The sequence below is a fragment of the Pristiophorus japonicus genome, chromosome 13 (assembly GCF_044704955.1).
Source record: "Pristiophorus japonicus isolate sPriJap1 chromosome 13, sPriJap1.hap1, whole genome shotgun sequence".
In the NCBI taxonomy this organism is placed as follows: Eukaryota; Metazoa; Chordata; class Chondrichthyes; family Pristiophoridae; genus Pristiophorus; species Pristiophorus japonicus.
The window spans coordinates 48,837,982-48,864,894 of NC_091989.1; the positions used below are offsets into that span (position 1 = coordinate 48,837,982).

General features: G+C 43.2%; 1 protein-coding gene across 1 annotated transcript in view; it reads right to left on the reverse strand.

Moving 5' to 3' along the window:
- Nucleotides 1-26,702, reverse strand: part of LOC139278090 (pendrin-like) — a gene marked incomplete at its 5' end in the record, with an annotated part of 65,560 nt that extends 38,858 nt beyond the window's left edge. The window contains 5 exons of the mRNA XM_070896747.1: nt 11,376-11,540; nt 11,648-11,829; nt 12,575-12,685; nt 16,868-17,007; nt 26,479-26,702. Coding sequence (XP_070752848.1) covers nt 11,376-11,540; nt 11,648-11,829; nt 12,575-12,685; nt 16,868-17,007; nt 26,479-26,702 — 822 coding nt within the window. The remainder of the gene's footprint in view (nt 1-11,375; nt 11,541-11,647; nt 11,830-12,574; nt 12,686-16,867; nt 17,008-26,478) is intronic.
- Nucleotides 26,703-26,913: the final 211 nt, after the last annotated feature.

Genomic DNA, 26,913 nt, shown 5'->3' on the forward strand with positions numbered 1-26,913 from the left:
CAAAACCAAGTAGATGAGTCGGAAAATAAACTGATCGTGCAAAAGGGTGGTATGCATGCTTTTGGGGAAGATGGCCCTCAAGTGTTCCAACAAAATAAGGGTAACCCGGAGTTGGGGGATGTGAACTTGAAGCAGATCCTCAGTAGCTGCAAAAACAGTTTTAAAAATCTGAAATCTGACAGCAAGAGTTTTCAGGAAAAAGTGAATCAAGGTGAGCAGAAGGACCCTGCGGGATCCAAAAGGAAGTACAAAGCATGGCAATGTATATTTGTGGTTTACAGTAATAAGCCGTCTGTTTAAGAGATGAAAAAAATAGAAAAGCATGTCTATGAATCTAAGAAGATAGAACATCGAATTTGCTACTATGGATATTTGAAAAGTTATGAAATGGATTGTGTGCGATGCTTCAGAGTGAACGGTAAAGTTAAAAACCACGTAGATGTTTATTTGTCTGTAGTTTTTCAACTGGCACTGGTTAGTTTGAAATTGGTTTGAATTAATTTGAGGTTAATTAACTTGTGAAAACCAATCTTTCATTATGGCCATGGTGGAATTTTGGTTGGTTTAAACTGTGTGAAAACCTCTAGTTCTGGACATGAGGTAATCACATATATTGGGTATTTTAAAATAAAAAAATGTTCTGACCAATTCCAGAATCTGTGACCAGTGGAGAAAAGGGAGGGAATGCTATTATGCGTGGAAAACAGAAGGATTGCAATGAATGCTATTGGTATGCGTGGTGTTGCTTTACAGATTGTTGGTACCATTGTTGTGTTTGTCAAACTTTTAAAATGTGAAAAAAGGAAGATAACTCTCTGCACCAGACTTCAGAAAGCAACACCTTTTTGCAGAGTTGAATGTAAATATTTTGAGCATTTTAAAATTAAGAAAATTTTAAGTTTCGAATTTGAGTGGATGTTTCCCTCAGTAACAGAAAGAGGATCAGGATTGATGAATTAACCCATTGGGCTGGCACAAAAAAGCCACAATGGATTTTGTTTTTTTTCTTCTAAGCACGACTACTGATGTGTTGCAGCACGGTGACAAAAATTGAACTGAAGCCTTTGCTTTTAAAAAATGTTTGGAATTAAGCTGACAACACAGGCCTCTCGGGGGTACTGTTACAGCACCATCATGACAAATTCCCAACCGTAGCTTACGCCTCACACGTCATAACACCAATGGAAGCGACATTCCAACCCTGTGAGACGAACCTTCTCAGTGTCTTTTGGGCGGTTCATAAATTCTTCCCCATAATTGAGCTTAGCCTCTTATTATCTTATCACACACCCCCATCAAAATGCTGATGGATGGAAATCTCAAGGAAGGCTCAGTCAGTTCCCAGCGAATCGCATGATGGACCCTCCTTCTCCAAGGACGGGTCATTACAGTCCAATATCAGCCCAAGATCACTAACCTAGCTCAAAATATGTTGTACCCCGGCGACCCACATCAGTGCGAGATTCTGACTTCAGGTACCTTAGATGGTCCCTTTCAGTCAGAAAGGGAGGGAGGAGGAGACAACAGTCACGAAGTCGAATTTAAAACCCACATTTACGTGGACGGCTCTTCCGCAATTATAAACAAACAGCAGTGCACAGGATTCTCAGTAATAAAAATGACCCCAGACAGCAAACAGGTTTTAGAACAGACGCCAATTAAATTAGAAGGGAGTAAAGGAGCTCAAATTGCAGAACTAAGCGCGATCGCCGACACAGTCATACACCCAGAAGACTACCCTACACCTGTCCAAATTTATTCCGACAGCAGTTACACCTGTAACAGTCTGACTGATTTCCTGCCCATCGGACAAGCTAGAGTTTTCACCTCCGCACACAGAAGGCCGCTAGCTACAGCCCTACTTTTAAAATTGATTTTTGATACAGCCACCTCAAACCAAGGTCCGTACGTCATAACCAAAGTCAAAGCACACACTAAGAATACCCCCTTAGGAACTGAATGGCGGACGAACTAGCAAAAGAAGCAACCTGTACAGATTTATTATGGGACCCTTTGGAAAACGTAAAAACCACACCAATGGCACCAGTTGTTGTTACCCACCCTATACTGGACTTGACAGCCAGCCAGGCTACAGACCCTGATCTTAAAAACATACAATTAGGAAACCCAAGTCCCAAACCATACCTAGGACAAAATTTACAGCTCCACGACAGAGTAGTACTTAAAGACGACAAATATGTAGCCCCGGTGATAGAAAGGGGAGAATTGATTTACCAATGCCAGGATATCAATGGGCATCAAGGAATAGATAAGACCACGGCCAAATTGAAGGAGCTATGCTGATGGCCTGGAATACAGCAAGAAGTGGAAAGGTATGTCAAAAACTGCCTGATATGTGCTCAGAACAATCCAACACAGAACAAAAACCAGGCAGAATTAGGACATACTAGACAGGGCAAGGGCCCTTGGATTCAAATTCAGATAGACTATGTCGGACCTTTACCCATCTGCCCCGGTGGCAAGAAATACATCCGAGTAGCGGTGGACGTATTCTCCAAATGGATCGAAGTATTTCCAACTAACAATAATTTGGCCGCCACAAATGCAAAAATACTCATGGAAGAAGTGTTCTCCAGATGGGGATTGCCAGAGGGCATCGATTCTGACCAGGGAACACATTTCACGGGACAAGTTATGCAGCAGTCATGCAATTGGCAGGGGTAAAACAGAAATTCCATATCGCCTACCATCCGGAATCAAGCGGAGTGGTAGAGCGCATGACTCGAACATTAAAAACAATGTTACGAAAATTAGTGCAACACAACCACACGTCCTGGAACAAGGTCCTCCCTTATGTATTAATGGCCATCCAAAACACAGTGGTAGCCTCTACAGGCTATTCACCCCACGAGCTAATGTCCGGAAGGGTCACGAGAGGTGTTCAAGCCTTCATGGGATTAGATTTGAATGTGATCCAGAAAACTTCCCTGTCCTCAGAAATACATGTCAGACTTGATCAAGTATTTGGAAGCAGTTGGAATAGCTACCGCAGTGAAATTGGGAAACAAACATAGAAAGTAAGGCCTATTTTGATGGAAAGGTACACCCACGGGAACTAAAAATCGTAACGGTAAAAGTACAGAAGGAAGGAACCTTTCTTGCCCCTAAATATGTCAGACCATTTAGTATAATGGAAAAGGCTAGTGCCTCAGTGTTCAAGGTCATGGATGGCCAAGGGAAGTATAAGTGGCACCACCTTAACCAGCTAAAACCCTTTGGGAAAATAAACAGTCAGGTGCACCACATCATGTTAGATGCAGGGGAGACCGAGTTCGTCCCACCCAACCCAGCAGCTAACCCGATCCCAGCCCAAGGTATAATACCCATCTTGCCACCTACCCAAAATTTAGAGGCCGCAAGTAGTTCAGAGGAAGCCACCACAGAAGGAGGTAGTAATTCAGAAGATAACCAGGTACCCGCCCCAGGGACACCTGACGAAGCCCACGCCTCCCACAATGAAACGGCACCAAGTCCAACAGATGGCTTGTCACAGAATTTCGAAGCTATGAGTCTCACACCTCGAGCCACCCCCCCGGCCAGGAAAAGGAAATGAGGATGACGGTTCCCAGAGAGAGAAAGGAATACAGTTGCTTGGACTAGAAACCATCCAATACCCTTGCCTGGCTCTGCCCTGGGTTCGAGGAAATTGAGAAGACCTACTCCGTAAGGAGAGCAATTGATACTATGTTTGATTATCCTACAGGGTGGACCTATATGCCAAAAGTAATCCCATACCACGAATCAGAACATTTTTGGAACCTACCTAACGAATGGAGTAATCAGCTGAAATATGGACTAATGATTTTGAATTGTGTGTGTTTATTACTGTAATTTGCATTGTAATATCCCTGTAAGTGGGAATGTCCATATATTGAACCAGGACCAAAGGGAGGTGTGGTGTTACGAGAAACTAATCAGGTTGTGTATAACAATGTACAGTATGAATTGATACGTGTTGTACTTAACATGTAATATTCAGTTACCCAACTGGTGCCCGTACAATTTAAGGAAATTGTATCAGGACTTGACTTCACTACTGTTGAGACAAGAAATAGGGCTGAAGGAAACGGAAAGTAAGAGTCGGCGGAAAAGAGACATTATAAATGACATAGCGTATGGGGCAGGAATGGTCACAGTCAATACTTTAGATATTACTAATTTGAACGCCAAGATAAAAGGATTGACCGGACAAATAAAACAGGTTTTAAATAGTTTAAATGATAATCAGAGACAGGTAGCGGAGGCAGAAAAAGATGGTAGTAAGCTGGAGAAAAGAATGGTCACCGTATTGGAAAGCCACGCTCAGACTATCAACCAATTAATTAATACTACCAAGACAGCAGAGAATCAAACTCAGGCGCAAGTTTTTGTGGTATTTATGGAAACTGGATGATAGAATAATTACGGGAAAACCTGCAGGAAGCCAATGAGGGGAAAGTCCCCACCTGGATTAACAATACCCGAATTCAGACTCTGATCTCGAATAAGGAACACCATCCTTTAGATGGATGCCAATTGCGAGAACGCTGCAAGGTGTGGTTCAACGAGGAATGTGCCGGGCCAACAGGAACGCCAGCAATTGGAATAATATTGGGATACCAGTATTCAATAACCAAACCGGCATGACTGTTTGACGTAAGGAATGTCAGAACCATACAAGACGGAATATGGACAGGCCTGACCAATATGAAACTATATGCGGTAAATCTACCGACGGGAATGACTGGGACCAGTCTGCACCAATGCAGACAAACTACCCGGTCTGTGCTCTGCCCATACAAGATCGATCCTACCAACGAGGCCCAGTGTGGTTTCAAGAACAGCACTGCTAAGAACTGTACTCTGACCATGCAGAATGTGAAGGCCCAAACATTCGGCAGGAGTGCTTATTTGGGAAATGGGATTTATTGTTTCACTGCCACCGAAAAGACATACCATTACGGAACCCAAATTTGCCCGATACCCAAACCAAGCATCTGCACTCACCTGTTGATACCTATGAGAATTGGGAACGAGGAAGTTATTAATATCGAAAGAAGAGGACAAGTTAATATCACGATACAGGAAACCTTGAAACCCAGTTGGAAACTTACTTCGCCCGAAGTGACATCAATATCCAGTTACAAAAGGAACACTTAACGGAAATCAGAAATAAATTAGATTTGGTCTACAGAATTTATGAAAAAGTGGAAATAAATACCAGAGATATTGAAGCCAAAATTACCCGAATTAAGATCGCTAGTTGGTGGGACGAGATTTGGAATTGGGGAGAGAATGTGAATATTCACCCCTGGATCAGACTTTTCTCTCATCTTACAGTCATCTTGATAGCAATAATTTTTCTAGCATTAATAATAATGGTAGCATATGTGAGAAAGTTGGTACGTAGATTGGAGTTACAATTGGGATGTGTACAAGTAGGAACGTTACAAAATAGACTAAAAGGGACCATAATATATGGAAATATCAGAAAGGATTAAGTAAGTTAGCTCAGACCTGGGGTCTAAAAAAACTAACAAGCTCTCTTGCACAAAAAACAAGCAGGCGTTAACCTCAGGGTCAATGAGATATGGGATGAGGTAGAGTTGTAACCATCAGGGAAAGTAACGGGATAATAAAGCCAAATACTGAATGCCAATTAACAAAGTTCCAGCAACAGCTAATGACCGAACAAAACATCAGGCTAGGAATAACAGTTTGAAGACCAACGGACAGGAGGGAGTTACCCACCATTACAGGACTAGCTGTGGCCACAGCAGGAGGGGGGGGTGATAAGAAAGAATCCCATGGATCAAAATAATGGTCGCACATGGGAGGGGAGACTCCCAACTTGGTAATAACTTTTGGAGGCGAGAGACAAGTTGAGATAACAGCAGAATGTCTCTGCATCTTGTAGAAACAAGCAGGCAATTAGTATCAACCTATACAGCTAACAAAGGGTCAAAAAAGGTATAAAAATGGACAAGTTTGGACAGTCCATAGCGAGAACCCGGGACCAACACTCAACAGAAGCAGGGAGCGACCCTTGAAGGAACAGTGTCAGGACCGATTGATCACCCGGGACGAATTGGGTAACTATGAGAGTGTTGAGTTAAACAAGAGTATTTTGAGTGGAGAGGAATACCCTTTGGAATGCCTGTTCTGCAGAGTTAAGCAGAGTTGAACAGACAGAGTATTTGGAGCAGAGAGGAACACCCTTTGGAATGCCTTTCTGCAGAGTTAAGCAGAGGTAAAGAGTAGAAATAGTGAGTCTTATACTTCTTTTGTATTGAGTAACTTTTGAGTAGAAGTGCTGAGTCTTATACTTTTTCTGTATCAAAGAATTAGAGTATAAGTAGTGAATCTTGTACTTTTCCTGTATTAAACGAACATTAATGATACTGTCATTTCTCTCATGTGTAATTTGATATTTAACCTATGAACCGTCGCAGGCAACTACTAGTCACACAACGAGCGAAATTGCCGCTTGCGCAATACTGGTTGACAACCATGACGTGTGAGGATTCTTCAGCGCAGTCAAGACCATCTACGGCCCAAGCACCCAAGGCCCCAAGGCCCCACCCCACTGCTGGCCAAAAATGGAGAGGCACTCATTAAGGACACCGAGGCAGTCAGTGACCGCTGGAAGGAGCACTTCGAAGATCTCCTTAACCAAGACTCTGCCTTCGACTTGAGTGTCCTTGACTCAATCCCGCAGCATGCTACGCACCACCATCTCAGCAAAACACCAGCACTGCACGAGGTAGAAAAGGGGCCATCCGTCAACTCAAGAACAAGGCATCAGGAGCAGATGATATCCCCGCCGAGGCACTAAAGTATGGTGGAGAAGCATTACTGACATAAATGCATGACCTCATCTCTCTTATCTGGAAAGAGGAGAGCATGCTAGGAGATCTCAGATATGCCGTAATCGTGACCATCTTCAAAAAAGAGGACAAGTCTGACTGTGGTAACTACAGAGGAATCTCCCTGCTGTCGGCCACTGGGAAAGTCATCACAAGAAACCGCCTCAATTGTCTTCTCCCTGCGGCTGAAGAGCTCCTCCCAGAGTCGCAATGCGGATTCCGTCCACTAAAGAGTACAACGGACATAATCTTCACCGTGCAGCAACTGCAAAAGAAATGCAGGGAACAGCATCAACCCTTGTATATGGCCTTCTTTGACTTCACAAAGGCCTTTGACATGGTTAACAGAGAAGGACTATGGAGCTCAGTTTCTCTGCCTCCAAAAGTTTGTCATCATCCTCCACCTGCTCCACAATGGCATGCAAGCCATGATCCTGACCAAGGAATCCACCACAGACCCAATCCACGTCCGGACCGGGGTCAAGAATGGCTGAGTCATCGCACCAACGCTCTTCTTGATCTTCCTCGCTGCAATGCTACATCTCACTCTCAACAAGCTCCCCATTGGAGTGGAACTAAACTATAGAACCAATGGAACCTGTTCAACCTTCAGCACCTCCAGGCTAGATCCAAGGTCATCCCATCCTCTGTCATCGAACTACAGTACACGGATGACGCTTGCGTCTGTGCACACTCAAGCTGAACTCCAAGCCATCGTCAACACTTTCACTGAGGCATATGCAAGCATGGGCCTTACACTAAACATCCGAAAGACAAAGGTCCTCCACCAACCTGACCCCGCCACACAGCACTGCCCCCCCGGTCATTAAAATCCACAGCGCAACCTTGGACAACGTGGACCATTTTCCATACCTCAGGAGCCTACTATCAGCAAGGGCAGACATCGATGACGAGATACAACACCGCCTCCAGTGCGCCTGCGCAGCCTTCGGTCACCTGAGGAAGAGAGTGTTTGAAGACCAGGACCTCAAATCTGGCACCAAGCTTATGGTCTACAGGGCAGTAGTGATACCCGCCCTCCTATATGGCTCAGAGACGAGGACCATATACAGCAGACATCTCAAAGCGCTGGAAAAGTACCACCAGCGCTGCCTCCGCAAGATCCTGCAAATCCACTGGGAGGATAGTCGCACCAACGTCAGTGTTCCCGCTCAGGCCAACTTCCCCAGCTTCGGAGCACTGACCACGCTCGACCAGTTCTGCTGGGCGGGCCATAGCGTTCGCATGCCCGACACGAGACTCCCTAAGCAAGCGCTCTACTCGGAAGTCCTACACTGCAACGAGCCGCAGGTGGGCAGAGGAAATGTTTCAAGGACACCTTCAAAGTCTCCCTGATAAAGTGCAATCTTTCACCGGCACCTGGCCAAAGACCGCCCAAAGTGGAGGAAGAGCATCCGGGAGGGCACTGAGCACCTCGACTCTTGTCGCTGGGAGCATGCAGAAATCAAGCGTAGAGAGCGGAAGGAGCATGCAGCAAACCAGGCTCCCCACCCACCCTTTCCTTCAACTACTGTCTGCCCCACCTATGACAGAGACTGTAATTCCCGCATTGGACTATACAGCCACCTGAGAACTCACTTTTATCGATTTCGAGATATTGCCTATGATGATGACGGTATCAGTACTTGCATGGTGCTCAGTTCTGAGTCAAGTATCGACTGTCATTTGCACAGGGGCACAGGATGGCTCAGAATTTGTCATGACAAGAATACAAAATGGCTCAAATCGAGCTACTCCCAGTGAAAATATATTCTCATGATGCACACTGATCTGTGCAAGTAAAGAATTGTGGTCATTGGAGACGCTGGAATCCCTCAATCATAACTAGATATTGGAGTTTTGATCCCAAAGCCTCCATGGTAGTGTGAGCATCCTACTGTACCAATAGCGTCGTATGTCCGGATTACCCATACTCTGGTGTTGGCATATACTCAATAGCTTACTGCAATGTAAACAACTGATTTTCCCCAAGACATCACTCAAGCAGAAACAGAAATTTACTGCGCAAAAGGAGGCCATTTTGGTCTATCATGTCTGCGCCGGCCAACAAAGAGCCGCACGGCCCTCGGTCAGCAGCCCTGAAGGTTACATATAAACCTATGAACAATGGAGTAAAGGTGAAGAGCACCCAGCCCAACTGCGACACCCCTTACACTAAAACATTCTACATTCTACCCCAACTGGAGCCATGTGATCTCCTGGGAGGCGCAAAAACTAGATAAAAACCCAGGCCAATTGGAGAAAAAAAAAAATCTGGGAAAATTCCTCTCCAACCCATCCAGGCGATCGAAACTAGTCCAGATCACCCTGGCCATATTCGATTCCCTGCACTACTTACCATCGTATCTGCGCCAACCAACAAAAAGTTATCCAGTTTAATCCCAATTACCAGCTCTAGGTCCGTAACCTTGCAGGTTACGGCACCTTAAGTGCCCATCCAAGCACATTTAAATGTGGTGATATCTCATTGTTGAATTGTGCTAAATTACCCAAACCACCTTTCTTGTGCAGGGAGGTAAGGGACTCCTCAATACCATCCTGCTACTATTACAACCTCCATTTGAAAGCATGCCCGCGAAGGTCTGTATCTCTGTACTGGGTCTTCTTCCTGTACCAACTGACCCCCACCTCCCAGTGTACATTTGTGCTGGTGCCCATTTCAACTGGAGGTGATGCCAGTTTGTGCTCAGTTATGTGGTGCTCCTTAGGTGTTGCTGGTGATGGCATAATCTATGAAGAGAGCAGGTGATGGCCTGATCTATGACGAGAGCAAATGGAACATCAGGAGCATACTTACCAATGTGGTACTGATTGTCATTACATGCATCATTAAGTGTTTGTGTACCATCATGTGGATGGACAGACAAGAAGATATATGAGAGTTACAGAATACCTGATCGTAATATGGAACAGACCAGGATTTATTTGTAACATCCCAATCCCTACACTCAATCCTTTCCAGACTCTTCCTGCCAAATAAATCTGTGATGTTTTCTTCATATAACACGTTGCCTCCTGCATGCAATGCCCTTCTATTATGGCTAAAGGTAAAACTCTTGATACAAGTGCAGTGGACACAGAGATATGCGGGCTGATAATGTGGTGGCAGGTGCCTAGAAAATTGGGCATGGAAGCCTGAGGCCTACAACATACCAAACTGACCCAGTGCAGGCAATGAATGTAAACAGGATCAAAAGCCAGTGCACAAGACTCATTCGACCTCGCATTTTATGTAAATTATGTAACCTCCATAAAGTAGCTGGAGCACTTGAGCAGGGAAGCGACATTTAAATTTAGAAGCAAAATTGGGCACCTCTATCCTTTGCCCCTCTGGCAATGGTGCCCCAATGCCTGACCTGGTCATGGCCCCCTATCCCACGTTGTCCTGTGCATATGTCACACCCCCACACTGGGAAAGTGCCCAGTGTATAACGGGCAATCAACAACCTTTCACTGGCTGCTGGCAGACGATATGGTCCTGGTTTGCATTAAATCATCAACCCACCGTGATTTGGCCCATGGAATTTCCTTTCTGCAGTATATTGCTTTTCCTGTATTGCTGTGTAGAATATAATCTACCTACATCTGCTATTTTCTCTTCACATACCTTCCATGTTACATTCCTTCCATGTTACATTCCTGTCAACATTTGTGTGTCAATACAATTATTTTGCATATCTTTTACAATTACACTTTTTCCCCTTTGTGTGCACACTTGTTCTGCAATCCAACTTTATAATATTTGGTTCATACCTGTGTTCTGCTTCATTTGGACCTCCTGTCAGGTCCTCTGCAGAGACAGTGTTGATGTGATCAGTGACATATTGATATTTTTGGCACATTTTCTGCATGTCAGAGGATTGCCCTTTCCAACAAAAAATGTGGATCTGCCTCTCTATGACCACATTCACCAGCACTGTCGAGTCTCCTCGCTGAAAATGGCTTCAACTTGGTTCAATTGGACCAATTTTCAACCATTTGTCTATATGCAACAGCTAGATTATTTTTGAAATGCATAGGCAAATCATATGGTTGCCTGGCAGCTTCTTTATTGCACGAGGCACGATGGACTGCTACTTTTGTTGTTGTTGTGGCTTATGAATTTATATTTCTCAGTCATCACTTAGTAGTGTCTTGTTATGGCAATTTTGTTTGGCTTTACGCATGTCTTTTATGAAATGAGGAATGGAACATCAGACTGCTGCTTAGTTCGAATTACCTTAAATTTGCTTTTAAATCACAATGTTGTTATAAAAAAGGTGATGGTTGCAATTTGAATAGTTTAAAAATGAGCAGGTTATTCTCTTCGGACTCCTGTACATCTTATAACTAATTTACTTAGAGAAAAACAGACTGCAGCAAACATACCTCTCAAATACAAAATAACTGTTTACCATCACAATTTAAATTGATATTGTAATCTTAATATTCAAAACGTCTTTACATAAAACAGGACTTTGTTCTTAACAAGCACAAGAAAGTACTCACATATATGACGGAAAGGACTCCAGTGTAACTCTGTGTTGGGACACTTAAAACTATTTTCAGTTGGGAGACAAAAACATGAAATGCAGCCGCTGTTGTAAATCCTCCCACTAATGGGACGGAGAGGTACCGAACAATGAAACCAACTTGTAGAATCCCAAGCAGAAGCTAAAATTTGAAGAAAACAGCAGTTATCACCATGAGCAATTTAAATAATAATGAAATGTTGTAATTATTGATGAATAGAAATATCAATACAATTAAAAGTGCATTACTTGAATTATGCCAGCAAGAACAGTGACTGAAGTTGCAATTATGACTCTCTGGCTATCTCTGGCAACAATATCCACAACTGTATTATTGAGTTCGGTCATGTTGCTTGAAATCAGGAAATTTTCATCAGGTGCCATCGTTAGAATCAAAGACCCGATCATCAAACTAGTAATTGGAAAAGGTCCTACGCAAAGTCAAGCAAATAAATGTATAAATGAGCAGAACACAACAATTACATATGACGGAGATGGTACGATGGGAGCTTTTAAATAGAAACATTCCCATAACATGCAAACCAGTTCCCTTTTACCCATATAACTTTTACTCCTTCCCTCTTAGGAGGTGCTAGTTCATGCTGGACGAAGGTTCCACGCATGCCACGTGCCCTCTGGTACCTTACCCACATTGTCATTCTTCATACATGAACCTATCTAGATGGCGAGAGTACATATGGACAATTGAGCACCATCCTAGCCTCATCCCAATGTTCACATTTCAGTTTCTATTCTTGCGCAGGAAATGTCATTACCGGGTATGTGCATTGATTTGATTGACAAAGTGCACAAACACTCATGTAATGAATCTAACTCTAAAAGTAGGCTTTTATTAGATGTGGACTCATTCTGATTGGGTATAAAACTGACGACCTGAGTTTCATTTGACCGAGTAAAATTCAAAATACTTCTGCTAAACCAATAAAAGTTCAGTTGTAGTACCGCCTACAAAGTATCTTTAAAGCAGAAGCCGTAGGTTATACCTATAAAGAGCAGCTTTAGATCAAACACTCTCATGAACAGAGTGTCCATTAATAATTTCCCAAATGCATCAGCAAATGTAGGAAACATTTAAATCTTTATTTGCAACACACCCATACTAGTGGTATGAACAACAGTAAAAAGAGCACAAAGACTCAGACAAAGTGTACTCACCCACAGCTAAGTGCCTTGAAGTTCCCAAGAAGAAATAGGGCAGAATGGGGAAAAAAGCCGCGTAGAGACCAAAGCCAACAGGGACTTCAGCCAACAGAGCAAATGCCAGACCTAAAGTTCAAAAAAATACATGAGACATTTGCTATATTACTAGCTTTTATCATTAATATGCAATATTATAACCTCATAGCAAGCGACAAAATAATTCTGATCAAGAATTCATCTCCGAGACCTGAGGTTTGAGGCCCGCTCCTGCTTAATGACATTTCTGATTGGATCAGTGAAAAAATTTGCGATGGAGAGTTGCAGGAAATCTTCCAAAAAACGTGACTCAAGGACAGGTAAAAGTCTAGAGAAATACATACCTCCTATTTAGTTTATTTATTTATGGCTATTTCACAACAAAAGGTTAACATCTGTTTTACTATTCTCTCCCTTAATGAAGACATTTTAGTTGCTGGTATAACCAATGAAAAAACATATAACATGTGACTATGGAGCAAAGCAGAAGACAATTTGCTTTCCAAATTAAGAGATTTGTTGTTGCAAAGCTGTCACATCACTTGAATCCACTAGACACCATTTTTACAGGTCTGATGCGCTTGGAACCAAAATTTTCTCCAGGTAAAAGTTATGAATTTCTAGCCTAGTTTTTCCAATTATCACTATTTTAATAAAAACAGAAAATGCTGGAAATACTCAGGTCAGGCAGCAGCTGTGAAGAGAAACAGCGTTCACATTTCAGGTCGGTGACCCTTCGTCAGAACTGGCAAAAGTTAGAGATCTAATAGGATTTAAGCAAATACAAAGCAGAGAAAGGGGGTGGGGGGGGGGGGGGGGGGGGGGGAGAAAGGAGGATGAAAGAACAAAAAAACAATAGGGTGGAAGGCAGAAGAGATTAAATGACAAAAGGAATGATGGGACAAGGCATGGGACAAGTAAGGAAACAAAAGTTGCAAATATGGCCATTTAAATTGCGCAGACTCTAGCGTGCACGTGCAGAGGTCCCGGCATTGTTTTCTGCACCAAGACCTAGCTCCGCCCCCCTCTCTTTGTTCTGTGCCATGCCAGCTCCACAAACGGCCCAAGAATCGGCCATGATCGCAAGGATTTTTTTTGGCACTGCTTCTGATGTAAAATGTCGGCGGAGAGCTCGGAGGTGCACCGAAAAAACTGGAGGGCCAAATCTGGGCCCAAAATATGAGTCTAGAGGTAAGTGGCAAGACAGATTCATTACCGGCACCTGCTGTCCGTAAAAAAAATGGGAGCTGTGGTTATGATCAGAAATTGTTGAATTCTATGTCCAGTCCGGAAGGCTGTAAAAAGTGACTTATCGAAAGAGCTGTTCCTCAAGCTTTCGCTGAGCTTCATTGGAACAGTGTAGGAGCCGTGGACAGTGTCAGAGTGGGACAGAGAATTAAAATGGCAAGCCACCGGAAGGTCAAGATCGTGCTTGCGAATTGAACGGAGACTTTCAGCAAAGCGATCACCCAATCTGCATTTTGCCTCCCCAATGTAGAGGAGACCGCATCGTGGGCAGTAAGTACAGGATACTAAATTGAAAGAAATACAAATAAATTGCAGTTTCACCTGGAAGGAGTGTTTAGGGCCCTGGACAGTGGGAATGGAGGTGAAAGAGTAGGCGTTACATGTTCTGCGCTTGCACAGGAAGGTGCCATGGGAAGGGAAGTGGTTGTTGTGGGGGGGGGGGGGAGGAGATTGAAGAGTGGACAAAGGGAACGAAGCGAAGGCTTTTGTCGAGGACTGATCATTCGGCGTCAGAGAGGATAGTGAGATTGGAAAGAGGGATGTGATCAGGGAAGCAGCATCTGGAGGGATGTTGCTCAAATATTACTGGTTTACTTTCTCTCTCTTTTATTTTATGACTGGAACCATCATTCCCCATCTGAAAATTCTCAGTGACCGAATTTCAGGTTCTGCAAATGCAGCCCTGCAAACAACAGTTGCTAAGGAGCAACCTATGGTGAGTAATCTCTAATCCTCTATCCTCACGATGGGGAAGCACATGGCCTCCACTCAGCATCTCCTGTGATGCTACTATAAGCTGCATTACCTTCAAGTTGTACACCTTTTTTCGACCAGACACCATGAAGAAAGGCTGGTTTGATCCCAATGCAGTATATAAGCCAAAATAGGTTCCCAAATTTGAATCCACTTTATTCAGATCCCTTTGTTAACAAGGAATACTTGGGCCTGTGATACAGACCATAAAGTCAACTACAACAACACAAAAGCAAAATACTGCGGATGCTGGAATATGGATTAAAAACAGAAAATGCTGGAAATCTCAGCGGGTCAGGTAGCATCTGTGGAGAGAAAGTAGAGATAACGTTTCAGGTCGACAACCCTTCGTCAGAACTGGAGAGTGTTCAGAAAGAACACATTCTCAACAAGCACTGAAAGGGGGAGGGGAAGAAAGAACAAGTGATAGGGCGGAAAGCTGGAGCGAATAGAGAGATAAAAGGGATGATGGGCCAAATTGAAATGGTAAAGTCAGGAGTTAAAAACATTAGTCAAGATAGGGTGTGAATGGTGGGATAATGACCAACTGGCATTAGAGACAAGGAGAAACAAAGAAACAGGCTCGGGGTGGGGGGGGGGTGGGGTGGGGTGGGGTGGGGTGGGGGAAAGGAGCCAAAGATTGTCAGCGGTTACACTCTGAAATTGCTGAACTCGATGTTGAGTCCAGAAGGCTGAAAAGTGCCTAAACGAAAGATGAGGTGCTGTTCCTTGAGCTTTGTTGGAACAGTGTAGGAGACCGAGGATAGAGAGGTCAGAGTGGGAGTGGAGTGGAGAATTAAAGTGACAGGTGACCAGTCAACTACTTCTCAGTAAGTTTTTAAAACTCATCTGTTTCCTCTAACATCCTTCATGCGGCTATTGTAAGAAGTAAAAAGTGCATAAAATACTACGATGATAAATGTCATCCACCGTACTACCTGGTTGGTGAGAATGATCCTGGTGTTACATTTTTGGGAGCACAGTAATTTAAAAATAATAAGACCAGCTTAATTTTATTGGCTCATAAAAAAAGGTCCTTCTGTCAGCTTAGGCAAATTTTTTAATAAAATTCCAATCGGCAATGATTAATGCAACACTTAAATGTGGATTCCCCTCTTCAGTAGCAGATGATAGACTTGCTACATCATGGTTAAGGGGGGGGGGTGCGAGAATAGATATATATATTTTTTAAAACTGGCTAATTGTGGGGAAGGGTCATATTATTACGCTACTAAATGTATTTAACAGTGCCATATAGAGAATGAGACAATAACTAAAGGTTCAATTATAGAAAGTACTGCAAAGAATTTGGTCTTAGTTCACAAGTTTGAAATTACTAATGGATTCTACTCAGTGAAGAGGGGCAAATTTCTGTGGGCTAGAAATTGCCCTTCACCCAGATTGGGGGCAGTAACCTTCTGGGGCCGGGACTTCCCACTCCCAGAATGGAGGTCCCGCCCCTGATGTGAAATTGGGCCGTATGTCCCTCAAAGGAAGCGGAGCGTGGTCTGGGAGATTCTCAGTTTCCTTTGAGGGGCTCTCCCGAGGCGGTAGCACAGTTGAGAGCCCAGGGCCGCGCAGAGCAGGCCAGTGCTACGAGGTTGCACTACATAACGCTAATGCGCTACAACGCCCTTCCCCCGTCCATTAAAGGGAGGGTTGCTGCGCACTGTGCAGATCCATGGGTGGCTGCCACTGGGCCACGAGGGATGTGATCGACCGGGCCAGCAGCCCAGCACCCAAAACGGAGTGCCAAGCTGCATGATGGCAGTCTGGTCGATGCGATTGGCGAGCAGACGCAAGAGACGGCTGACAAATAAAGATGGCAGTCCGGGGCGCTAAAGGCCTCCCCCCTTAAGAGGCATCCTGTCCAGCCTCGCAACCCGCGGGGCAATTTCCCATGTGGGGCGGAAAGGGGCAGTGAGGGTTGGCGTGCATGATGATGATGTCATTGGCGGTAGTGCGCCATCCCGGGGCGTTAATCGCGTGGCGTGGCGCTGCCGGGACAGCACCTCCCAAACCTCCGGGACAATAGCACCTCCCTCCCAGGGTGAAAACGCCATTGTGCCCCGTTAGCGCCCCCCCCCCCCGGAGGCAATCACAGGGCCATAAGAAAGGGGCAATTTTGCCCTGTTTATCACTTGCAGTCAAATGAACAACCAGTGACAGCAGAAACTACAAAAGTGTAGACCAGGAGCGCTATTAATTCCTTTGGATTCTAATAAGATGTAAAGTTAAAAAGAAAATGTGTCATTCTTCATAGAAACTCACCTTGTAATGTTGCTACCAGACCAGTGCTCAGACCAGAAATAATGTCACCAGGCAGCCATTTTTTCAATTTGTACTTGGGCAACCAATCCAATATGGGGAAAAAGCCTTTAATTATACCCAGAACCCTTTTAGTTGAGCAACTGGGGAGGGGGAAAGAAAAAAAAACACAAAATCAATAACCAGCTATAATACATGCAGACAAATCAAAACCACTGCAGTCCAATTAATACAGGGCAATCCCAACTTCTCGCAACTGTCTCCGACATCCACATAATTGATTCCTTGATTTATTATTTAAATAACTTTGCCACTTAAAACCTTCTTTCATCCAATGAGAGAATAATTTTAACTTCTTTCCGTGGCTTAATGTTCTAAATTTTAGATCCTTTGCACATCCTCTATACCTTTCCGAATGTTCAATGACCACAATTAGATCCAATACTCTTTGCATGATTTCTTTAATGTTCTATAGCATTTCAGAATTATTTCCTCATTTGACAGATTTAATTTTTACTGTCCAAGATAATATTTTCCCTTCCAACTGTTGCCAAACACAGATGACAAGTTTACCTGTTTGGCCACACAAGATTTTTCATTTGTGATTTAGTTGATCAGGTGTCTCTATGGATGTTATATTTTGCTTCAGAACATTCTGCTTTCACAACCAATTTATGATCGAATTTTATTCAGTTTGAGTGAGTTAAGTCCAAAACCAAGGTCTTTAAATCAGAACAAAGCAAACTATGAAGGTATGAGGGGTGAGTTGGTTCAGGTGTATTGCGAAATTAGATTAAAAGATATGATGGTAGATAAGCATTGGCAAACATTTGAAGAAATAATTTGCAAGTATACATTTCCTTAAGGAATAAAAACCCCACCGTGGCCAACAAGAGAAGTTAAAGATAGTATTGGAGTAAAGGAAAAGGCTTACAATGTTGCCAAAAAAGGTAACAAGCCTGAGGATTTTAGATTTCAGCAAAGGATGACCAAGAAATTGATAAAGAGAGAAAATAGATTAAGAGTAAACTAGCAAAAGACATGAAAACAGATTATAAAAGCTTCTATAGGTATGTAAAAAGAGGTTAGCAAAAGTAAACATGGTTCTTTACTTACTGTTCCTGCCTGCCGACCAGGCAGTCAATCTGGCCAACTATTGGGTGAGAATTTGCCCCCAAATTGTTCCAAGTCCCCAGCCTTGCTGGGTTATTTGCTCCCTGCCCCCCCCCCCCCCCCGCCCACCGGTTAATATCAGGGCCCGCATGTGACAGTCAGTCAGTCACATGGCGACCTAATAATCCAAAAGCCACAATCCCTTTTACAGTCCGTCACCATTGACCAATTGACCACTTTTAGGCACAATACTTCCAACCAGAAATGACGCCCCTTCCCCCCGCGTGCACACACAAACACAAGAACACTATTCATTTAAAGGGGCATCACCAATCATAGAATGGCTACGGCACAGAAAGAGGCCATTCAGCCCATCGAGCCTGAGCAACATTTCAATGTTCAAATGTCCCTGAAATAGTTTTCCCAAGTGCCACAAAGATGCAATTTGATTTAAAAAAAGATCACATCACAAGAATATAATTGTCACTTGTATATATTTCTAAGATATGATTCTCATCGGTTGTTTCCCTTTTTGGGATGACAATCAATCCCCTTGACATTAAAGACCACCGTTTCATTTAAAATCCCAGTCTGGCATCAACTGGCTTCTACAACAGTTTTAAAAAATAAAGTACAAATAATGTTTACATTTTACAAGCAGAAGTACATGTAATATTTACAAAAGTATGTTAATCAAAGACAATTTTGGGTGAAATTGCAATACAATATAGTGCAACTTAGCCAGGAATGTGAAGGTGGTCCCTGGCAGTCAGATGCGAGGGGTGGGGGGGGGGGGGGGGGGGGGGGGGGGGGGTGCGGGGGAAAAGGTTCTGATCGGGGCTTGAGGGAGGCCGTAGGGGCCAGGATGCGGGAAGACTTCCTTGTGAGTCCTGTGGGAGTACTCCTGCTCCCCTTGGCCCACAAGGAGTGCTAAAAGGAGCCAATCTCCAGCACTTACCTCAGGCAGTCAGCACTTCCCACCTCGCATCTGCTGCCGACTGTATGGGCGTCTTCCTGACATAGAGTTAAAAGGGGTTAAAATCGAGGCCGCTGTGTCTGTGACTATCGCATCTTGGGACCAATTATTTTGCTTCTGGAGCAGTTCAATTTTCTGTGCATGAAACGGAACCAAGATACTAACTACTTTATAGAATTCCTTAATTAAGGAACTGTATAGTATTCAATGCCACCTGTATTGGATTGCTGATACTATCTGCTTCTAGAATTCCATGTAAATAAAAGGAGCTGCCGTACAAAGATAGTGTGTAATTGTGTAGGGTTACCTTTATCAAACGTAAATCTGTACTGTTGTAGTGCAGAATATTTCCTAACGTATACTGGCAGCTAGGTATTAAAGTATCTTTGACTAGAATGTAGAGCAACGTTTTGAATTTAGACCAGTTCCTATTCTGCTATCAACCACTGCCACGGCAATGTGATTACTGTGTGACACTGACTTTCAGCGTACTCAAGGATGAAGATTTGACCATTGAAACTCATTTCCACTTTGCTGCAGTGACACTTTCTCTGCAACACATTAAACCTTTGCCCTGTGTCTTGCATCTTTGACATGGGTAATATCATAACAAACCCTGTACAACAATTTGTTTTCAATCAGTGCACAAACCGAAGAATAATGCCAATTCATTCTTGCTCTGTGTCAAAGAGCAACATTTTTATTTTCTCTTTATGGATTTTCAAGGTGACTGAGATCATAGTTCTTTGTCTTACCACGCATTGATTCCTGTTATATTAATTTGTAATGTAGTCACTCTATCTCTATGTATCAGTGGATCATGGAGCAATGGGATTGGGGCCCAGGAGAGGCGAGGGCCCAGGGGCAGCACGGGCCAGCCCACACTGCAATGTGTGCGCGCACTAGGTCCGTGCAGCAGAGCTGGTCTCCAATCATCCTGGTTAATCCTTGTCACTGGATCAAGACCTAGCTCTGTCAAGCCCATGTGGTGGCTGGTGTGCAATGGCCACCACACATTAAAAAATTCCACGCACAGGCATCTTCCACCCTTCACCATCTAGTTCAGGATCTGGAATATTGGGTCCTTCATTGAAACACCTCTGAACTCATCCCTTTTTGGCGTGGAAGCAAGTCATCCTAGATATGAGGGACCGCCTATGATGATGATGGGGGGTTCCTTACTGGGAGAGTAAAAGTGGTTCCTTACAGGGAGAGACAGGAGAAATGATAATGGGAAATAAGGAAATGGAAGAGACATTAAATGAATACTTTGTATCTGTCTTCACAGTAGAAGACACAACAAACATTCCGGAAATAGAGGGGAACCAAGGGGTCTAGTGAGAATGAGGGACTTAAAGAAATGAGTACAAGTAAAAAAATAATACTGGAGAAATTAATGGGACTAAAAGCCGACAAATCACCTATACCCAATGGCCTACATCCCAGGGTTTTGAAAGAGGTAGCTATAGAGATAGTGGATGCACTGGTTGTCATCTTTCAAAATGCCATAGATTCTGGAAAGATTCCCACTGATTGGAAGGAAGCAAGTGTGACCCCACTATTTAAGAAAGGAGGGAGAGGGGAAACAGGGAACTACAGACCAGTTCGCCCGACATAAGTTGTAGGGGAAATTATAGCATCTATTATCAAGGGCATGGTAACAGGGCACTTAAAAAAAAAAATAATAGGATTGGGCAAAATCAACACGGATTTATGAAGGGAAAATAGTGTTTGACAAATTTGTTTTTTTTGAGGTTGTAACTAGCAGAATAGATAAGGAGGAACCAGTGGATGTGATGTATATGAATTGTCAAAAAGCATTTGATAAGGTACCACACGAGATTATTAAACAAAAATAGGGCTCATGGGACTGAGGCTAATATAGAAGCTTTGTTTGAGGATTGGTTAACGGACAGAAAACAGAGAGTAGGAATAAATCGGTAATTTTCAGGTTGGCAGGCTGTAACTAGTGGGGTACCGCAACGATCAGAGCTTGGGCCTCAGCTATTGACAATCAATATAGCGACTTAGATGAGGGGACCGAGTGTAATGTATCCAAGTTTGCTGACGATACAAAGCTAGGTTAGAAAATATGCTGTGCGGAGGACGCAAAGAGGCTATAAAGGGATATAGATAGATTAAGCGAGTGGACAAGAAGGTGGCAGATAGAATATAATGTGGAGAAATGTCAAGTTATCCACTTTCATAGTAAAAATAGAAAATCAGAATTTTTTTTTAAATAAAGAGACTGGAAAATGTTGGTATTCAGAGGGACGTATTTGTCCTTGTACATGACTCACGGAAAGTTAACATGCAGGTACAGCAAGCAATTAAGAAAGCAACTGGTATGTTGGCCGTTATTATAAGATGTCTTACTGCAATTATATAGGGCCCTGGTGAGTCCACACTTGGGAGTATTGTGTACAGTTTTTGTCTCCTTACCCAAGGAAGGATATACTTGCCTTAGAGGGAATGCAACGAAGGTTCACTAGACTGATTTCTGGGATGGGGAGGATTGTCATATGCGAAGAGATTGAGTAAACTAGACCTATATTCTCTAGAGTTTAGAAGAATGGGAGGTGGTTTCATTAAAGTTTACAAAATTCTTACGGGACTGGACAGGGTAGATGCTGGGAGGATGTTCCCCTGGCTAAGGGGTCTAGAACTAGTCAGCCATTTAGCACAGAGATGAGGAGAAATTTCTTCACTCAAAAGGATTGTGAATCTTTGGCATTCTCTGCCACAGAGAGCTGTGGATGCTCAGTTGTTGAGTATATTCAAGACATAGATCAACATAATCATGGATGATTTTAACCTTCATATTGATTGGACAAAGCAAATTGACCAGGGTAGCCTTCAGGAAGAGTTCATAGAGTGTATCAGGGATAGTATGTTGCGAACCAACCAGGGAGTAGGCTATCTTAGATCTGGTACTGTGTAGAGACAGGATTAATAAATGATCTTGTAGTAAAGGATCCTCTAGGAATGAGTGACCACAACATGGTTAAATTTCAAATTCAGTTGGAGGGTGAGAAAGTTGGTTCTCAAATCAGTGTCCTAAGCTTAAACAAAGGAGACTACAAAGGTATGAAGACAGAGTTGGCTAAAGTGGACTGGGAAAATAGATTAAAAGTATGGGACGGTTGATGAGCAGTGGCCGACATTAAAGGAGATATTTCCTAACTCGCAACACAAATATATCCCAATGAGAAGGAACGACTGTAAGAGAAGGACTAACCATCTATGGCTAACTAAGGAAATAAGGGATGGTATCAAATTGAAAACAAGGGCATACAATGTGGCCAAGACGAGTGGGAGACTAGAGGATTGGGAAACTTTTAAAAGCCAGCAAAGAATGCCTAAAAGAGAGAGGGGGAAGATAGATTATGAAAGTAAACTAGCATGAAATATAAAAACAGAAAGTAAGAGTTTCTACAGGTACATAAAAAGGAAAATAGTGGCTAAAGTAAATGTTGGTCCCCTAGAGGATGAGACTGGGGAATTAATAATGGAGAACAGGGAAATGGCAGAGACGTTGAACAAATATTTTGTATCAGTCTTCACGGTAGAAGACAGTAAAAACATCCCAATAGTGGATAATCAAGGGGCTATAGGGAGGGAGGAACTTAATACAATCACTAACACTAATGAAGTAGTACTCGGTAAAATAACGGGACTGAAGGCAGACAAGTCCCCTGTACCCGATGACTTACATCCTAGGGTCTTAAAAGAAGTGGCTGCAGAGATAGTGGATGCATTGGTGAATCTACCAAAATTCCCTGAATTCTGGGGCGATTCCAGTGGATTGGAAAACCCCAAATGTAACGCCCCTAGTTAAAAAAGGAGGCAAACAAAAAGCATGAAACTATAAACCAGTTAGCCTAACATCTGTCGTTGGGAAAATGCTGGATTCCATTATTAAGGGAGCAGTAGTGGGACATTTGGAAAAGCATTATTCAATCAAGCAGGGTCAGCATAATTTTATGAAAAGGAAATCACGTTTGACAAATTTGCTGGAGTTCTTTGAGGATGTAACGAGCAGGGTGGATAAGGGAGAAAACAGTGGATGTGGTGTATTTGGATTTCCAGAAGGCATTCGATAAGGTGCCACATAAAAGATTACTGCACAAGATAAAAGTTCACAGGGCTGGGGGTAATATATTAGCATGGATGGAGGATTGGCTAACTAACAGAAAACAGAGTGTGGGTCATTTTCCGGTTGACAAACAGTAACTAGTGGGGTGCTGCAGGATTTGGTGTTGGGTCCTCAACTATTTACAATCTATATTAATGACTTGGATGAAGGGACCGAGTGCAATGTAGCCAAGTTTGTCGATGATACAAAGATAGGCGGGTGGAAAAGCAAATTGTGAGGAGGACACAAAAAATCTGCAAAGGGATATAGACAAGCTAAGTGAGTGAGCAAAAATTTGGCAGATGGAGTATAATGTGGGAAAATGTGAGGTTATCCACTTTGACAGAAAAAAACCAGAAAAGCAAATTATAATTTAAATGGAGAAAAATTGCAAAGCGCTGCAGTACTGAGGGACCTGGGGGTCCTTGTGCATGAAACACAATATGTTAGTATGCAGGTACAGCAAGTGATCAGGAAGGCAAATGGAATGTTGGCCTTTATTGCAAGGGGGATGGCATATAAAAGCAGAGAAGTCCTGCTACAACTGCACAGGGTATTGGTGAGGCCACACCAAGAGTACTGCATACAGTTTTGGTCTCCGTATCTAAGGAAGGATATACTTGCATTGGAGGCTGTTCAGAGAAGGTTCACTAGGTTGATTCCGGAGATGAGGGGGTTCACTTGTGAAGATAGGTTGAGCAGGTTGGGCCTATACACATTGAAGTTCAGAAGAATGGGAGGTGATCTTATCGAAACATATGATAATGAGGGGGCTCAACAAGGTGGATGCAGAGAGGATGTTTCCACTCATAGGGGAAACTAAAACTAGGGGGCATAGTCTCAGAATAAGGGGCCGCCCTGTTAAAACTGAGAAGCGGAGGAATTTTCTCTCAGAGGATTTTAAATCTATGGAATTCTCTGCCCGAGAGAGCTGTGGAGGCTGGGTCATTGAATATATTTAAGGTGGGGATAGACAGATTTTTTGATAAGAGGATAAGGGGCTATGGGGAGCGGGCGGGGAAGTGGAGCTGAGTTCATGATCAGATCAGCCATGATCTTATTAAATGGCGGAGCAGGCTCAAGGGGCCAGGTGGCCTACTCCTGCTCCTATTTCTTATGTTCTTATTAAGGGATATGGGGATAGAGCGGGAAAGTGTAGTTGAGGTAGACGGTCATGATCTTATTGAATGGTGGTGCAGGCTCAAAGGGCCGAAAGGCCTATCCCTGCTCCTAGTTTTAATGTTCTTATCTGAAAATGCAGACATTTTTCTTTTTGTAATGAGTGCGGTGCACAAATGTTTAGCTATTTTCCAACGTCCTGTTTCTGTCCCTGTATTTAATAAACTGGAAAATGCTTATTTCTTTACATTTTCTTTTAAAAAAAATTCTGGCTACTTTTTTCATAACTACATTCAGAACCTAGGTACAGAAGTAGGCTGTTTACTCATTTGGCCAGCCACACATTGAAGAGTTTCCATTTCAAACTATTAAGAAATTTACATCCACCTGTAGCAACCACATGGAGTGTAGGCAGACTCTCCCCATAGGGGTGTATTCCACTTACTCAAGTACTGAGAGCTGAGGCACAGCTTGGCAGAGCAAAGACTTAAGAGATCCCGCCCGCCCCCCCACCCTGTCATTGAAGCAAGACAAGGGAAACCAAAGTGATCATTGGCCTTTCCCAGCACAGTCCCAGAGAACCAGATCCAAACAGAAGTTGATATCCATAGGTACCAGATATGAATCAACATTTGGGACAGATGTCCCTTGTATTTTCCAATCAATACCTTCAAGGTCCTCTCGAGGTGTGCAAGACCATTACACCTTATTTGAGGGTATTCACCGCCATACAATCATCAGTTAGCCAATGTGCAAAATGATGAGAAGAGCACTTTGCATCCCTGGGTGAATCTGCTAGCAACACAGAGGGGGAGGGATTCGTGAAATGCGTACAAATAAATGTTCTTAAAATCAGTATATTTCCAACCCAACGTGGAAGGAAGCAATGCTGGATCTAGTGCTGGGAATGAACAGGGGCAAGTGGAGCATGTTTCAATCGGAGAGTATTTGGGAAACAGTGATCACAATACAAGGTTTAAAGTAGTTATGGAAAAAACAAGGAACAATCAAACGTAACAACACTCAACTGGAGGATGGCTAATTTCAGTGAGTTGAAATGGAATCAAAGATTGCCAGGTGAGAGAGTAAATGAGCAATGGGGGGTATTCAAAGAAGAGGTAGCTTGGGTACACATACCCACGAGGGGGAAAGGAAGGGGGTACGAATACCCATGAGGGGGAAAGGAAGGACATCCAAAGTGATTGAAGATATAGATTAAAATCAAACAGGAAAAAAAAGAGATTTATAATAAATGTCAGGCTCATAATACAGGAGAGAAATGAATACATAAGTACAGGGGAGAACTGCAAAAGAAAACAAGAGGGGCAAAGAGGGTGTATGAGAATAGGTTAGTTGGTAACAAAAGACTTTTTATAAACATAAATAATAAAAGGGTAGACAAAGGAAGGGTGGGGCCAGTTAGGGACCAAAAAGAGATCTCTTGTGAAGCCGAAGGATATGGCTGAGGTACAAAATGAGTATTTTGCATCGGTCTTCACATGGACTGGAAGACTAGTGGGTCTGTAGTTGTCGGTGCCCTATTCTATCTACTCTGTACTCTGAACACTCTGCACCCTAACTGTTGTATTCATTTCCATGCTCTGCAGTTATACTCTCATTCCTCTGACTGGCCTCTTGTACCCTACTCCACCACTTGTAGCTGTGCAATACTTGTGTTGTGTACTTCCCTCCCTCCACCACTTTGCCCATCTCCTTCACCAAGCTGTTGGGTACCTTTCCTAATATCTCCTTTGGTTTGGCACCATTTTTATACCTCTATGAAGTGCCAAGGGATGTTTTTCTACATGTTGTTGCTGATAAATTCCAAATGTGTATTTGCACAATAGTGGTTATGTGGAATGAAACCAGATGACTTGTCTTGATTCCTATCAGAGATTGACAGTAGCAGAAATGGTAGATGTCCCTTAACTCTAATCAGCAGTTCTCATTTATAACGTTAGACCAAAAAGGACATATTTATGTTAACTAAATTCTGTTCTCTTAAGTTTTTACAATCACTGCTTTGCAATGTTGGATGATTGGAAACATGCCCTCTCCAAGTTGAACAGTTTTCTTTCTTCGAGTATGGTTTTCAGTTGACATTTTTTTTTTAAAATGTGTTCACCTCATGGCTGGCAAATGTTGATGACGTCGCAGTGCTGATGCTGAATGTAAGGGGAAGTGTTCGCTGAGAGTTTAAATATGGAGCGAGAGGCTAAGAAAGGAGCGACTTACTGGATGCCTCGAGACCCGGAAAACCTTCACACTCACCTGCACCTCTTAGCCAGTCGGTCACGTATCGTTTTGGGGACCTTTTCCTTTCTTTCATTTTCCTCCAGGAAACTATTTTCAGAATAAACGGAACGGGCCACAAAATAGTTGTCGTTGTGATTTTCTGCTGTCGGCATTTCGGCGGCTCCAACGCTGTCTTGTTCACCGAACAGGTGGCTGGATACTGAAAGAGAATGGTCTTTGGTTACAAACCATGTGCATGGTCATCCCAGGGAGGTCCCATTGACTGTACCCCGCCTCGACTGCAGCGATTCAAGGGATTTGCAACTCGGATTCTTCCTTTAGGTCTGATCTTCAGTTTACAAAAAAAAGTTACTCAGGACTTGGTATATTGTAATCCATTCATGTACCGCCGGACTTCCTTCACTAAGGCAATGCCTTTTTACCGGAGGAAGAAGGGGCGGAGATTTTAAA